This window comes from Stenella coeruleoalba, assembly GCF_951394435.1.
Source record: "Stenella coeruleoalba genome assembly, chromosome: 17".
Taxonomy (NCBI): domain Eukaryota; kingdom Metazoa; phylum Chordata; class Mammalia; order Artiodactyla; family Delphinidae; genus Stenella; species Stenella coeruleoalba.
This window is the reverse complement of record NC_137163.1, coordinates 56,139,762-56,153,488: the sequence shown is the minus strand read 5'-3', so window position 1 is coordinate 56,153,488 and position 13,727 is coordinate 56,139,762. Positions and strand designations below refer to the sequence as shown.

General features: G+C 33.5%; 1 protein-coding gene across 2 annotated transcripts in view; it reads right to left on the bottom strand.

Annotated features, from left to right (window-relative positions):
- Positions 1–200: 200 nt before the first annotated feature.
- SNX16 (sorting nexin 16) overlaps positions 201–13,727 on the bottom strand; it is a 36,721-nt gene continuing 23,194 nt past the window's right edge. For both annotated transcript variants that reach the window (XM_079901579.1, XM_079901580.1), the window contains exons 5-8: positions 8,162–8,231; positions 4,075–4,211; positions 3,432–3,551; positions 201–2,575 (exon numbers count right to left, since the gene is read on the bottom strand). In XM_079901579.1, coding sequence (XP_079757705.1) covers positions 2,479–2,575; positions 3,432–3,551; positions 4,075–4,211; positions 8,162–8,231 — 424 coding nt within the window. In that variant the 3' untranslated portion in view covers positions 201–2,478. The remainder of the gene's footprint in view (positions 2,576–3,431; positions 3,552–4,074; positions 4,212–8,161; positions 8,232–13,727) is intronic.

The window sequence follows — 13,727 nt, the reverse complement described above, 5'->3', positions numbered from 1 at the left end:
TTAACAACATCTAAAACTTCCTCTATTCCTGTAAGTAATACAAATCCATTTCAAAACCAGACTAATTATTCTTAGACCTGAGGCCACTGTTCCCTGCTAATCTCACAGACAGGTGAAGCAGACTACATGATTTATCTGAGGACCATTGTTTTCCAAATAAATGTGCTTTAAATGGCTAATCTAAGTATAGTAGATAGAACACATTCTAAAATGCTGAATTTTATGGTTGTACTTCTTATACATGGACTTAATTTTCAAAAGGTTAAAAGATTATCTACAAAATTGTTTCAGTTACGTTCAAATTTTTAATCAATACTGGTTACATTTGAAGTGCACTGCACCTATTTACAAAGACTTAAAATGATCAGTAATATAAAGTGTAAACTTAAAACGAAAATCACAGACTCATTCCACATCTGTGAAATGCAGCAGTTAACTGTAATTAAATTTACAATAATCGTAAGGGATAGGAAGAACATAGAAACTGGAGGAGAAAAATAGTATTCAAGATCTGAACAACACAGCTACTGTTGTACTGAAAAAATAATTTATTAAATGAGTATAATACTGGGAATAAGATGCATTATAAAAGTAAATTCTAAATATAAACAACAGTGGTTTTCCTAATTAACAAGAGTTTTTCTTCACCCATTCAAAGTTTTAAATACAGTCTTCTGAAAGGCCAGATTTTGAAAGTGTATGGTTCACTTTAAGACAGACATGTATGTAGCACTATAATATCTGGAATTTATCATCTTGTTTTATTAGACTAAAAATGATATTGATTAATTTAAATGATTGTTCTTTTTAAACCTTTTAAAGCCTAGAATAATATTTTGAAATGAACAAGTAGACCATTTTATTATACTCTTTCGGTCTCCCTGGACAGCACACACATTTCAAATATAGTTTGTGGAAAATATTGAGATAGAGCATACCTGTCCATTTTGATGAAGACTTTAAAAAATTTTGGTACTTTGGTAAAAAGCAGTCTCCTTTTTAGATCAAAGGTTGACAACAGCCACTGTATCTATTAATCTACGTCCGTAGAATTTTAAACAACCACATCTTAATATGTACATCAAGATACTGATAAGCTTTTAGCTAGTGAAAGAAAAACACGGAGACTGTTATTCTTTCCCCAATAAGTTTCCTTCAGTTTTTAGAAAGCATACGCAGTTCAATATACCAACTGGGATTTCAAAATGCCAGCATGATTACAGTGCTTATTAACAGCAATATGCAAAACAATAGAAATATAAAATAAATAACTTCATACTATAAAAATGAAACAAGGCACTTTCAACAACTATATGCAAAGCTGAGATAAACATTGTTTTCATAACGCGGACTCAAAGACTCTAGGAGACTTCTGTAAAGAGTGAAATAGTGAAGGCACTACATAATTCTTTTTCCTAACTCCACTTACTAAAGAAATTCACCAATTAAACTTGGCACAAAAGAGTTTAATTGTCATAAAGTGCATCACTTGGCTAAATATATTAAGAAGAAAATCAGCATCAATACATTATAGCAACATATTCACATATACAGAAATAAAAATGCAATGCCAGGAGCTGACATAGGAACTTTGTAGGATATATGGCTTTTTCTCTTTTATTTTTTTGTATAACTGCCTATTTGCTTACAATCTATATTTTTTAAAGAGTATGCCTTGATTAGCAAAAAGAGGTAGTGTTCTGACAAAGGCAAACCCACTGATTCTATAGGTAGAGATTTAAGATAAAGATTATGTGGAAAATATACAAGTATAACATATAATACACTGGTACAACATTTATTATAGTATTTTGATATTAGCGAATTTGCTTTTAAAATCAAGGCTATTTTATCACTTTAGCTATGTTATTACAGCTCTTTCAAAGAGTTTTCCTTTGGTACTAGAAAGTTTTCTTCTTTTAAATAGTAACATTCCAAATAAGCAACTTTTATTTAGAGATGATAAACATGTCAACATTTAAAACTCAATTCATCTCTACCACTTATTTAAACCATTAATAAAATATATCATGTCTGAGACACAAGAAGTATATAACAGACAGCAACATGCAATTTATGTCCACTTAACTAATGTAACTGGTGATTTAAACACACACACACACACACACACACATACACACACACACACAAAGTGTGCACACCCACGTTAGTCTGGAGCAATATATTGGCAAAACAACAAAATAATTTATGCACAGTATTTAAGGATGTGGGCCTTGATGACAGAACTCCCGATTTTTTTTAGTGTGTTAAATACAAAGTTTGGCTAAAAGACAATGTAAAGCAACAGTGAATATATTTCCTATACCAATAACTTAAATTTTTCTTTATGTAAACTTTATACATGTGCAATCTTGCTGTTTTCTGTAAATGCTTCAGTCTCTTTTTTCTTTTTAAATATCTGCCACTCTATTCTAAATTTGCAGGAACGTAAAAATGGAAGGAACCACTTGAGATGCATTAGTCGTCTTCCGCATTATATGCCACTTCCGCTACTTCTATGTCTGATGTGGAATTTTCAGGTTCACTAAAACTTGAGCATTGCTTATTATCAGCTCTGAAAAAAAAAGAGAAACACAATGAAGAGACTGGATGCATGCTATTTCACTTCACTATTACCGTAAACATTTTTTAAGCCATGTAAAGAATATTTAAATATTTAATGGAAAAATATTTAATGAAAAGGAACACTTAAATATTCAATCAGAAATTTAATATTTTAAAGTTGTCATTGCCAGATAACACCTTTGGAGATATATTTTTAACTCTTTCAGCTCTCTGAACTACCACTTGTTCAATAAAAATCTAGTTTATATTTTTAACTCTTTCAGCTCTCTGAACTACCACTTTTCAATAAAAATCTAGTTTATATTTTTAACTCTCTCAGCTCTCTGAACTACCACTTTTCAATAAAAATCTAGTTTGTAATGACCTTTAACCAACAGAAAATTTGTTCTCATAATTATAGCTTAACCACTATCACTAATGTATTAATGGTGACCTTGGATTTATATGTAATAAAAATTCTTTGTGTGTTCAAATATACCATCTTTCCATCATTCCTATTAGGTAGACAGGGTGGTTGCTATTACAGTGTCCCACTTTTTGCATGGAAAAGACTGACATTGAGAGAGATTAAAGTAATCTGTCAAGATTACAAAATTAATGAATTAACTGAGTCACAGCCCAGTTAATTCAGACGTATCTTCAAAATAAGTAATGAAATTTATAGGCTGGATGACAAAGATTCATTTTTAGGGACAGCCTAGAATATCTATAGTCTTCCTCTGTTTGCTCATCAGATTCATGATATAATAACACTGAGTTCATAAAAACATGCTCTACAGAGTATTATGACTGTTTCTCTCCAATTATTCAGATGATTAGGCTATAATAAACCAAACATTATATACCTAGATTCTTCATCTAAGACATCTTGATCAACCTCAAGTGCAGAGGACTCCACCTTTAGGATCTGTCCACCTTCTGTTCCTGACACGATCAGTGATTCTTCAGGTTCCAAACATAAGTTCCTAAAGGTAAAGTATAGCAACAAGTTATTTTCTATGAATAAAATAGGTATATATTTATTGTTCTGAATGCATGTAGCTTTAGTAGCCTTCAGCTGTTCTAAGTGTAGTCATATACCTAATAAACTGTTGACTCTGGGTGTCAACAGTGAAATCAGTACTTATGATTAATTTAAAATGATTTTAACATCAATTCGATATATGCTGACAAGAAGGCAAACTAGAACTTTCACATGTGAAAAGCTGGCATAAATGCCTAGAAACAAAGATACTATTTAAATAGGTTAAAATAATGTTTGTCTTGGTGAACAACTAGAGCTTTATTTTCCTGATATTTCCCGTCCTTCAAATTTTCAGGCTTCTAAATAAATAAGCAAACAACAGACAATTTTCCCAATCTACAAGGATGTACACCATGAGTCTAAGACTTTTGGAGTCAGAAATTTCCTAAATTGTAACGTACAAAGGGCATTTAGCCCAGAGTATCGAGCTGAATTAGACTGACAATGCAAGCATCACAACATACCTGATTCTGTTTTCTAGAGTGTCTATAAGAAGTTGCTTCTCACAGAGCAGTTTCTTCAGTGATTCCAACTCTTTTTGTTTTTCAAGTAGTTCTTTTTGAAAACGGTAGTTTGTCTCTTCTAAAGTTTCACAGAAAGCCTTAAAAACAAACAAACAGCAAATAAAAAACACACGCAGAAAGAGAATAACATTAATTACTTATGCATTACCTTTCTCAAGGGCATAACTGAAGAGTCAAAGAACATAGGTAACCAAAATAATGTGTATACAAACCAGATGATTTGTTCTCCACCCTCATCTTTTTAGGTCTCTGCTACCTTAGTACCTACTGGGGAACTTATAAATAAGTACTGGGGAACTTATAAATAAATACAAGTCCCTTTTCTTGAGAATTATTAAGTAGTAAGCTAGGGTGCCTGAAATGAATATGTGATATCTCTCTAGTGTATAACTGGGAAAAAAAATTACTAATAATCACTGTTTTAGCTTCTATTCTCCTTAGCCTGTTTTTGCCCAGTCCTAGATGATTATACTTTAAAGAAAAAAAATTAAGAAAAGAAAACTGTGGCTATTGATTCCATTTGTATTAGCTCAGAAGACACATCCTATAATAACGATTTCCTTCATAGTGCTTTCAATATTATTTTCCCTTGCTTCTCCTTTTACTATATTCACTCAAAGACATTCTATCCTTTATACCCAGGAAGCTAAACACTATTGAAATAGATTAAAACAAAATCATACTGCCATGAAGAATGATGTCATGAAAAAAATCTGGGTCACTTACCTTGATGAGGCTTTCAGTGTTGCTTTTAATTGTTCCTAGTTATCTATCATTATCTATCATTCCCTGTCTCCTTTGTGACTACGTTAAACCTTCACCCCTGGCAAATCCCCTACAATATGTTACTACTGGTGAGCCCAAGCCCAGCAGATGATCTTTATTCCTATACCAGAAAAAAAAAAAGTTACTCTCCCAGAATCCTAACTACATTTGCATTCCGTTCTTGTCCTCAAGAATATGTGTCTCTTCAAGTTAAGCCCAATCTCCTTTGGAAGCCTGCCCTATCCCATACACTCTCTCTTAAATTTTCAACCTTTCCCTCTCTTTTGGCCCTTAGATTTATTTAATCAAGTTGACTGAAGTTGATTCAGCAAACCTAAAAATCTCTCCACATAAAAACAAAGTCATATCCACCGGTCCCTTGATAGGAGTCTCTCTAGCTACTAACTCATCTTGTTCTTTTCAAAATAAAAAAGATTTCCAGGAAAAAAGTTTTTATCATCCAAATTTAGCTTCCTCATTCATGGCTAAAATCATTAGGAGTTTTACTCGCTTTTCTCTACTAATTATACCCAGGCAAATGCTAAGAATGACTTCTGTCAAATCCAAAGTACTGTTTTTCTCAACTTCATAGCATGTCACTACTGACTTAAAAAGTAAAAAAAAAAAAAATTAATGGAATCCTCTTTTATTGTGCTCTGTGAAACTTCCTGGTTCCCCTAATTTTACAGTTACTTCTTAGATTCCTACTTGTTCTTTGCATGTGGGCATTCATCAGAGTTTTGTCCTTGATTATATATTCTCTTGCTCTATATTTCATCCTTGGGCAATTACTGTTATCACTTCAACTATAACCTATACTATTTGCTATCGACTTCCAATTTTTTTTTCTGTTCATCTCCAGCCCAGACCTTTCCTGAGTACATAGATATCATTCATATGCCTACTGGTCCCCTTCAATTGTATGTACCAATGGTAAGTCAAAATGCACTCCCAACGGTACATCTGCACTACCACCTCATCATCAAAGCCACCAGGCAAACATCTTAGATCACTGCATTTCGCTACTTTCTATGCCCCAGGTAACCCAGTCTTTTCCACCTTCCCCTTCTCCTCCTCCCCCCACTGCCTCATCAACATCTCGCTATACTCATCTACTCTCTATACTCATTTCTACTGTGCAGTATAAGGCTAGGTAATGTGATCACTGAAAGAGAAGAGTGCAGAAGCAAACCCTTCCTTTCATGTTCATCTGACTTTTGATAAAGGTGCCAATACAATTCAACACAGGGTACTGACACATTTTAGTATCTATAGAAACTTAAGGTCCTCACTTCACACCTTATACAAAATTAGCTCAGTATGGATGTAAGAGTTAAAACTATAAAACTTCTAGAAAAAAAAGTAGGAGAAAATCCTGGTGGCCCTGTGTTAGGCAAAGAGTTCTTATGATACAATACCAAAAGCATAAGCCATAAAGGATATGATAAAATGACCTTCATTATAATTAAAAACATTAGCACTTCAAAAGATACCATTAAGAAGGTAAAAAGACACATACAATGAGAAAATATTTGCAAATCATATATTTGATAAAGGACCTGTATTCAAAATAATGAATTCTTACAAATCAATAAGACAAACAACCCAACTAAAAAAATAAGCCAAAGGCTCAAACAGACAATTCATCAAAGAAAACATACAAATGGCAAAAAAGCACATGAAAAAGCGATTAACATAAAAATCATTACGGATATACAAATTAAAACCATAATGAAATACCGTATCACACCTACAAGAATGGCCATAATCCAACAGACAGATAATATCAAATGTTTGTGAGGACATGGAGAAACTAGAACTCTCATACACTACTTGTGGGAATGTAAAATGGCATAGCCACTTGGGAAAACTCTTTGTAAGTCTCTTAAAAAAGTTAAACATAATTTACCATATAACTAAACATTCTACTCTTAGGGATCAACCCAAGAGAGATGAAAACATATGTCCACAAAAAACCTTCTCTGAAATTGTTCATAGCAGCATTATTCATAATAACACAAAACTGGAAACAATCCAAATATCCCTCAGCTGTTGACTGGATAAACAAAATGTGGTATATGTGCGCAACAGAAAACCATTCAATAATAAAAGTAATGAAATACTGAGAGAGACTATAACATGGATGATGCTCAAAAACATTATGCTAAGTGAACAAAACTAGATGAAAAGATTATATATACTGTATACTATTGCATATTGTATATATTATGCATATACAATATTATGCATATTGTATATATGAGATTATATATATATAGGCACACATATACACTTATATGCACATTATATATACACACACACAGTATGATTCTATTTATATGAAATATCCAGAAAAGACACATTTGCAGAGACTGAGAGCAGATCAGTAGTTGTCTGGGGCTGGGAGTGTGGAATGGCTGCAAAATGGTTTGTAGAATTTTTTTTGAGGTGATGGAATTTTCTAAAACTGGATTATGGTAATGGAGACACAACTCTACAAATTTACTAAAAAGTTATTAAATTGTACATATACAATGGAATAGCAAATAGCAAATTTTATGGATGAAAGTTTTACTTCAATAAAGCTGTTTAAAAAAAAGCTATGGCATTCCTCTAACACAAAGAACTGACTCAGTTTAACTGAAAACATTACAAATCTACCAATTAAATCTGTTCCATTTAAACACTATTAAACATTTGGAAGAAAAACTTGCATAAATCCTAGCTAATCTATTATTACCAAATCTGTCTGTGAATCTAGCCAATTGCTTCAAGAAGTAGGCTACTTTAACACGTCAAGTAGTGTAATTTGAGTAGCCTTAAGCTTGAGCTGAATTGATAACAAGACAATAACTTCTACTTCTGAAGATTAGTTTTTTAATTTGATTTTAACTGTAGGTTCTTTACTTTGATACTTAGATGGAAGAAAACTCAGCATGCAAATGTTACTTTTAAATGTAAAATAAATTTACAAGTAATGTTCTTTTTTCTGAAACGGTATAAATAAAGAGAATAAATGTAGAATTTAATTTTAGGGCTTCGTAGACTATAGGACATGTACGAATTTTTATTTTTTCACTGAATTATGTTCATGTATTTCAATGAAAGAAAGCTTTGACTCAAACATTAAAAGCTTTCTGTGCAAAACTACCATAGTCCGAAATTATAACTTTGCTGTTTGCTGTTCCATTCAAGAAACAATGTAGTTATTGTACGGTATTATTTGTTCCTCTTTTCATGTGATATATAATACAGCACTTACCCTGCTTTCTTCTAGGCTATCAAATGGACCTGGTGGATCATCCAGACAAAGAAATTCTCTCACTGCAAGGCTTTCAAAGGAAAAAAAAAAAATTACCTGGGATACAAATAAGTTTACAAAAGAGAGCAAGATAGCAGAAAGCAAAAGTTACTCTGAAGCTAGCTATAGTGTTTTAAGCAAGTTGGTTCTGCTGATAAATGAAAATAAGCAAGATGGCGTATGCGTTTTCACACAAGTAACAAAATACAAATATAAAATCTATAGAAGATACTAAGATTTTAGGTTATTTCTATGATCTTATGAACATAAAAAGATTGTGAATTTATGTTACATAAAAACTACACGACATAAAACATAAATCAGAAATGGTACAGGAAACCAACGTAAATGGTGAAAAGACAGTATTATTTTCAAAGAAATATTAATTTGAACTAGTCTAAAAACGTCATTATCTTTTTATGAAGAAATACAAGTTCTAATTCATACTTCATTTGTTTCTTCTTCAGGAGATGATTCTAAAGTAACTAAAGTATTTACTATGAAACAAGTTAAAGATTTTTCTTACAATCATGTTTATTATATTAATTCACTTAAATGTTTTCCCTAGAGAATTCAAGAGAAAGAATTCTGATCCTCCCATTTCTGAATTACCATAAAGTTCAAAATAATGAAATAATATGATATTGTTATACTCATACTTTTCAATTACCAGAAACAGGTTAAGAAGGTAGAAACCTGAACTTCCTTGTTACAAAATACTCCTCTTTCTAAAAAGTAATCTTGGATTGAGGGACAGCTCTATATGTATGTTAAAACAAAAATGTGGAGACTTAAAGGATGATGATGAAGGGGGTGGTGATAAAGAGATAAATGGGATCTTTAGTAAAATCATTCCAAAGGAAAAAATGAAATAGAGAAGTGGTGTTAAGAAAGTAATCCAGAAGATCCCAAAAATAGAAAAAAGAGGAGCAAGTTTCTGGATTATAAAATCTTGATAATATAGATAATAAAAAACCATACACTCAGGGAAACTGAGATAAAACTTGAGTATTCATAATCATGAAATAACAGAGATGGAAGGGATCGTAAATGTGATCTAGTTGAACTATCCATAGTATGCTGCTTATATTATCCCTTTTATATGTTCAGCCAAGAATATGTCTAAACACCTCCAGAAATAGGGACCACAACTGTCTCTTAAAATAAACCATCAAAATAAACCATCCTAAGTTTGAATAACACAGAAAACTAGAAAATTATTTCTTCACTGAGCTGGATTTTTCTCCCTGAAGCTTCTATTCATGAGTCTTAGTTTGGCTTTCTGGGGCCCTTCCAGGTAAGTCTAAGTCTTCTTTCACATGATAACCCTAAAAATATGTCAAGAATATTATGTTTACTCTAACCTTATACCTCTAGCAAGCAATACTAACACACTAACATTTCCTTTTCTTTTTTCATGTAACAAAATTTAGTGAGTACTTAAAGCCTATATGGTCTTCTGCATTCATGGAGCCAACATTTTTTCCAGTTTTACTGAAATATAATTGACAATTAAAAATTATATATACTTAAGTTATATAACTTGACTCGATATATACATACATTATGAAATATGAAGTACAATCAAACTACTTAACATATCTATCACCTCACATGGTTACCATTTCTAACATTTTCAAAGTACATTACACACACAGGGTTTTCACATACCCTACTTTACTCAATTTCCACAACAATCATGTGAGGTGAGGATAGGCATTATACCTCCATTGTACAAGTGATAATAAAGTTCAGAGAGGTAAAATGACCCACCCAAGGTCATTAGTGCAAGTGGTAGAGCTAGACCTTAAATCTGTCTTCTGAGTATAAATATGTGCCTTTTTCTACCTTTAAACTCTTTTCTCTTATGTTTTGGTTCATTTGGATTCTTTCCCCTTGCTGACCACTTCTTTCTGACCACATTCAATTTCTCTGTATCTTTCGTTAATCAAAGTCTCTAGAATACTGCAGTTGGTCTAACAGTATAGAGAAGAACAGGACCACCACACGTTCTTTTGGTTTAGATATTATACTTTCTATCCACCCACTATGTATATCGGAAAACTATTAGGCAGAATGAGGCACAAGAAATAAACTGATCTTGGGATTGACAGGCCAAAAGTTTGGATGGGGGCTTCCCTGGTGGCGCAGTGGTTGAGAGTCTGCCTGCCGATGCAAGGGGACACGGGTTCCTGCCCCGGTCTGGGAAGATCCCACATGCCGTGGAGCGGCTAGGCCCGTGAGCCATGGCCGCTGAGCCTGCGCATCCGGAGCCTGTGCTCCGCAACGGGAGAGGCCACAGCAGTGAGACGTCCGCGTACGGCAAAAAAAAAAAAAAAAAGTTTGGATGAAACGCTGAGAGAACAGCCTTTAAGGCTGAAAAGGAAAGTGCTAAGAAGTTTATGGAAGAGTCTTTTTAATACTTTCAGTGTATGACAACTTAATGTGTGACATTATTTCTTATAAGTTTATACTCAGATTTCCTCATTCTTTAGTAACATTTTTATGTTCACCATTACGCTAATTATTGGAATGCTGCTGCTAGGAAAGAAAAAGGGGGTAAAGGGATATATGTATTTCTTTTTATACCTTTGGTTTAAAGCAGAAATTCAGCCCAAGATCCACAGTGATGTTGACAATGTACCTAGTTGCAGGAAATTTTTTTTAGAGTAGTTATTCCATTTCATTCTCCTTCCCTAAAAATCTTTATGATTTATGGCTCACTAGAGTTCTACGCAAATGAAATCCAATGGATTCTCTAAATTTTTTTTCACTACAGTTCCAAGGTTATATTCCATGCCCTATTTTGTTTAATCTGTAGCATAAGAGTGAAATTTAAAACTGGCACAACTGTGATTGACAAAACACTTTTTTCAGGGGTTCAATACATTTCTTCTGATTCAATAGGACTCAGTTGATGGAGGAAGAAAGTTAATACTCTTAAACTCTTTTCCCATCCAAGGAAAGGGACACACAAGAATGTCTGGCAGATGGTAGTGTTTGAGAAAAGAATTTCTTTCTCAAAAATTCAGGTACCTTTTCTCCCCCTGTAGAAAAGGAAGCCATTACCCCTTCTTGCGAATCACTGACTAGAGAACTTTATTTAGATTTGATAAATATTTGACTGCCTATGTGTGCCACGGCTCTGCTCAGTGATTTCTTATATATTATCAATGTATAATTTATAAACAAATCAAGTAAATTCAAATAAAGTATAAGTACCAAAAAGTCTATATTATTAAATGGTCTATGGATTAAATAGAAGTCAATTTAAAAAAATATTATTTATTTACTTGTTCACTGATAGGTTCAATACAACCCCCAATCTCTCTTCTGTATTTGATCTTTAATACTTTTGTTTCCATTTGACCATGATAATGAAGGTAAGAAAAACATCAGAATTAGGAGAGAAACCTATCTAAGAGAAAATCCAACAATCTGGAATTGAAAGGTATGGAAAGACTATCTTTCTGTTTATCACGTAGAGTAACTTCTTAGTGTGGTTGGGAAATCTCTATTTTAAAATTGTGATCAGTTGACTTAACTTGCCTGAATATAAGGAAACCAGAGATGGTACCCTTCAGCATTGTTTTCATCAGAGCAAATTTGCCTTATATCTTAAACTCTTCCTTTGAGTCTCTTGAAAAAGTCTCCTTTAGAAGAGTTCTACTGTAATTTTCAAACTTCTTAAAAAACTATTTCATCCAGTGAATCTTCACCTTTTACTTCATAATATACCTTCCTTTTTTTCTTTCATGGGTATGTATTTGTTTACATTCCACAATTTTTTTAAAAAGACCAGTAATTTAATAGCTAAATGAGCTCTTTATCTCAAAATTTATATTAAAAAAAGCTAAAACTAATGCTTACAATTCATTAAAAGGTCTATAAAGAACTAAGTAAAAAAAGTACTAAAAATACTAGATAGTTCTTCTGTCAAAACCAAATTAAGCACAAAAAGTCACTGCATGAAAATATTAATTGAGGGATTTCAGATAGAAATTTCAGTTACTATTTCTCTTCAGTATTCTCTACCAGTAAAAAGAAAATAACAAAAATATGACATTAAATACAACCCCGAGGATAGGGACTCAGGGATCAAGGTTGGTGACAGTGAGGGTCATGGTGAGGGAGATGGGCTGCTGGGTGTGAAGCTGAAGGGCTCACATTTACCCTCCTGTGCTGGATATGCAGGCAAGGCTGTTATATTTTGGTTATCTCTCACCTAGTTACTTTTAGTCCACTTGTGTCCCTACATTCAGTTTTATTCCTTCTAATACAAAAATACTTCAAAAGCAAACGTTTTATGTCCAACTCAGCTTGAAACCCATCTATGCCTCCTCTAACAAGAGGGAACAAAGCCAAGGTCTTGGCGTTGGCATAAAGCACCTGTGTACATTCAAGCTTTTACTGCCTTTCTTATTTGACACTTCAGCAATAGTACTTCCTCATGCCTATCATGTTGTTTCATGCTTGCTGCTATCACCCTGGCCCATCCTTCCCACCTTCAGCTGGCTGACTCAGACTTCACATTCATGACTTAGCTCATCTATTATCTCCTCATAGAATCTTCTCTGACTAAATCCCCCTCCCCTACACTCTACTCGGTTCAGGACTCTTATATGCATTACTACACTACCTTGAAGAGATCCCTTTCATAGGACTTACTACACTGTATTATTAGTATTTTCTGTTTACCAAGCAGTCTGCTTCAACAAAAAGTAGATGACAAGTTCCAGGGCTGTACAGAATCTGAATAAATTAGCATAGCATAGAATAAGTATTCAAAAAATAATGAATTTATTTGTAAGAGCTATGCTAATTGCTCTTAAAAAATTAATGAAACTATTAAGAGCGTCAGAATAAATTTCTATCCACTGTTGTAGATAAATAATACAGCACACTCCCAAATTTGAGATGGAATTTAGTTTTTAATAGATATGCCTACTTTGACGAGGGACTAAGCTTAGGACAGCAACATGTAAGACCAAAAGTCTTAAGAGTTAAAAGAAGGTTAGAATCTGGCTGTTTCTGATGGTACTCCTTCAAGATTTATAAAGAAGCACAATGAAAGGAATAGCATATGAGAAACTTAGAGCTGAAAGTGGATTTTTAGAGAACATTTAGTCCAATTACTTCATTTTCTAATTGGAAACACTAATTAAAATCAGTTAAGTAGGGCTTCCCTGGTGGCGCAGTGGTTAAGAATCCACCTGCCAATGCAGGGGACACGGGTTCGAGATCTGGTCCGGGAAGATCCCACATGCCACGGAGCAACTAAGCCCATGCACCACAACTACTGAGCCTGCGCTCTAGACCTGCAAGTCACAACTACTGAAGTCGGGGCACTTAGAGCCCGTGCTCCACAACAAGACAAGCCACAGCAATGAGAAGCCCGTGCACCGCAACGAAGAGTAGCCTCTGCTCACCGCAGCTAGAGAAAGCCCGCACGCAGCAACGAAGCCAAAAGTAAATAAATAAAATAAATTAATATATAAAAAATAAATGCATACGTTTAAAAAAATCA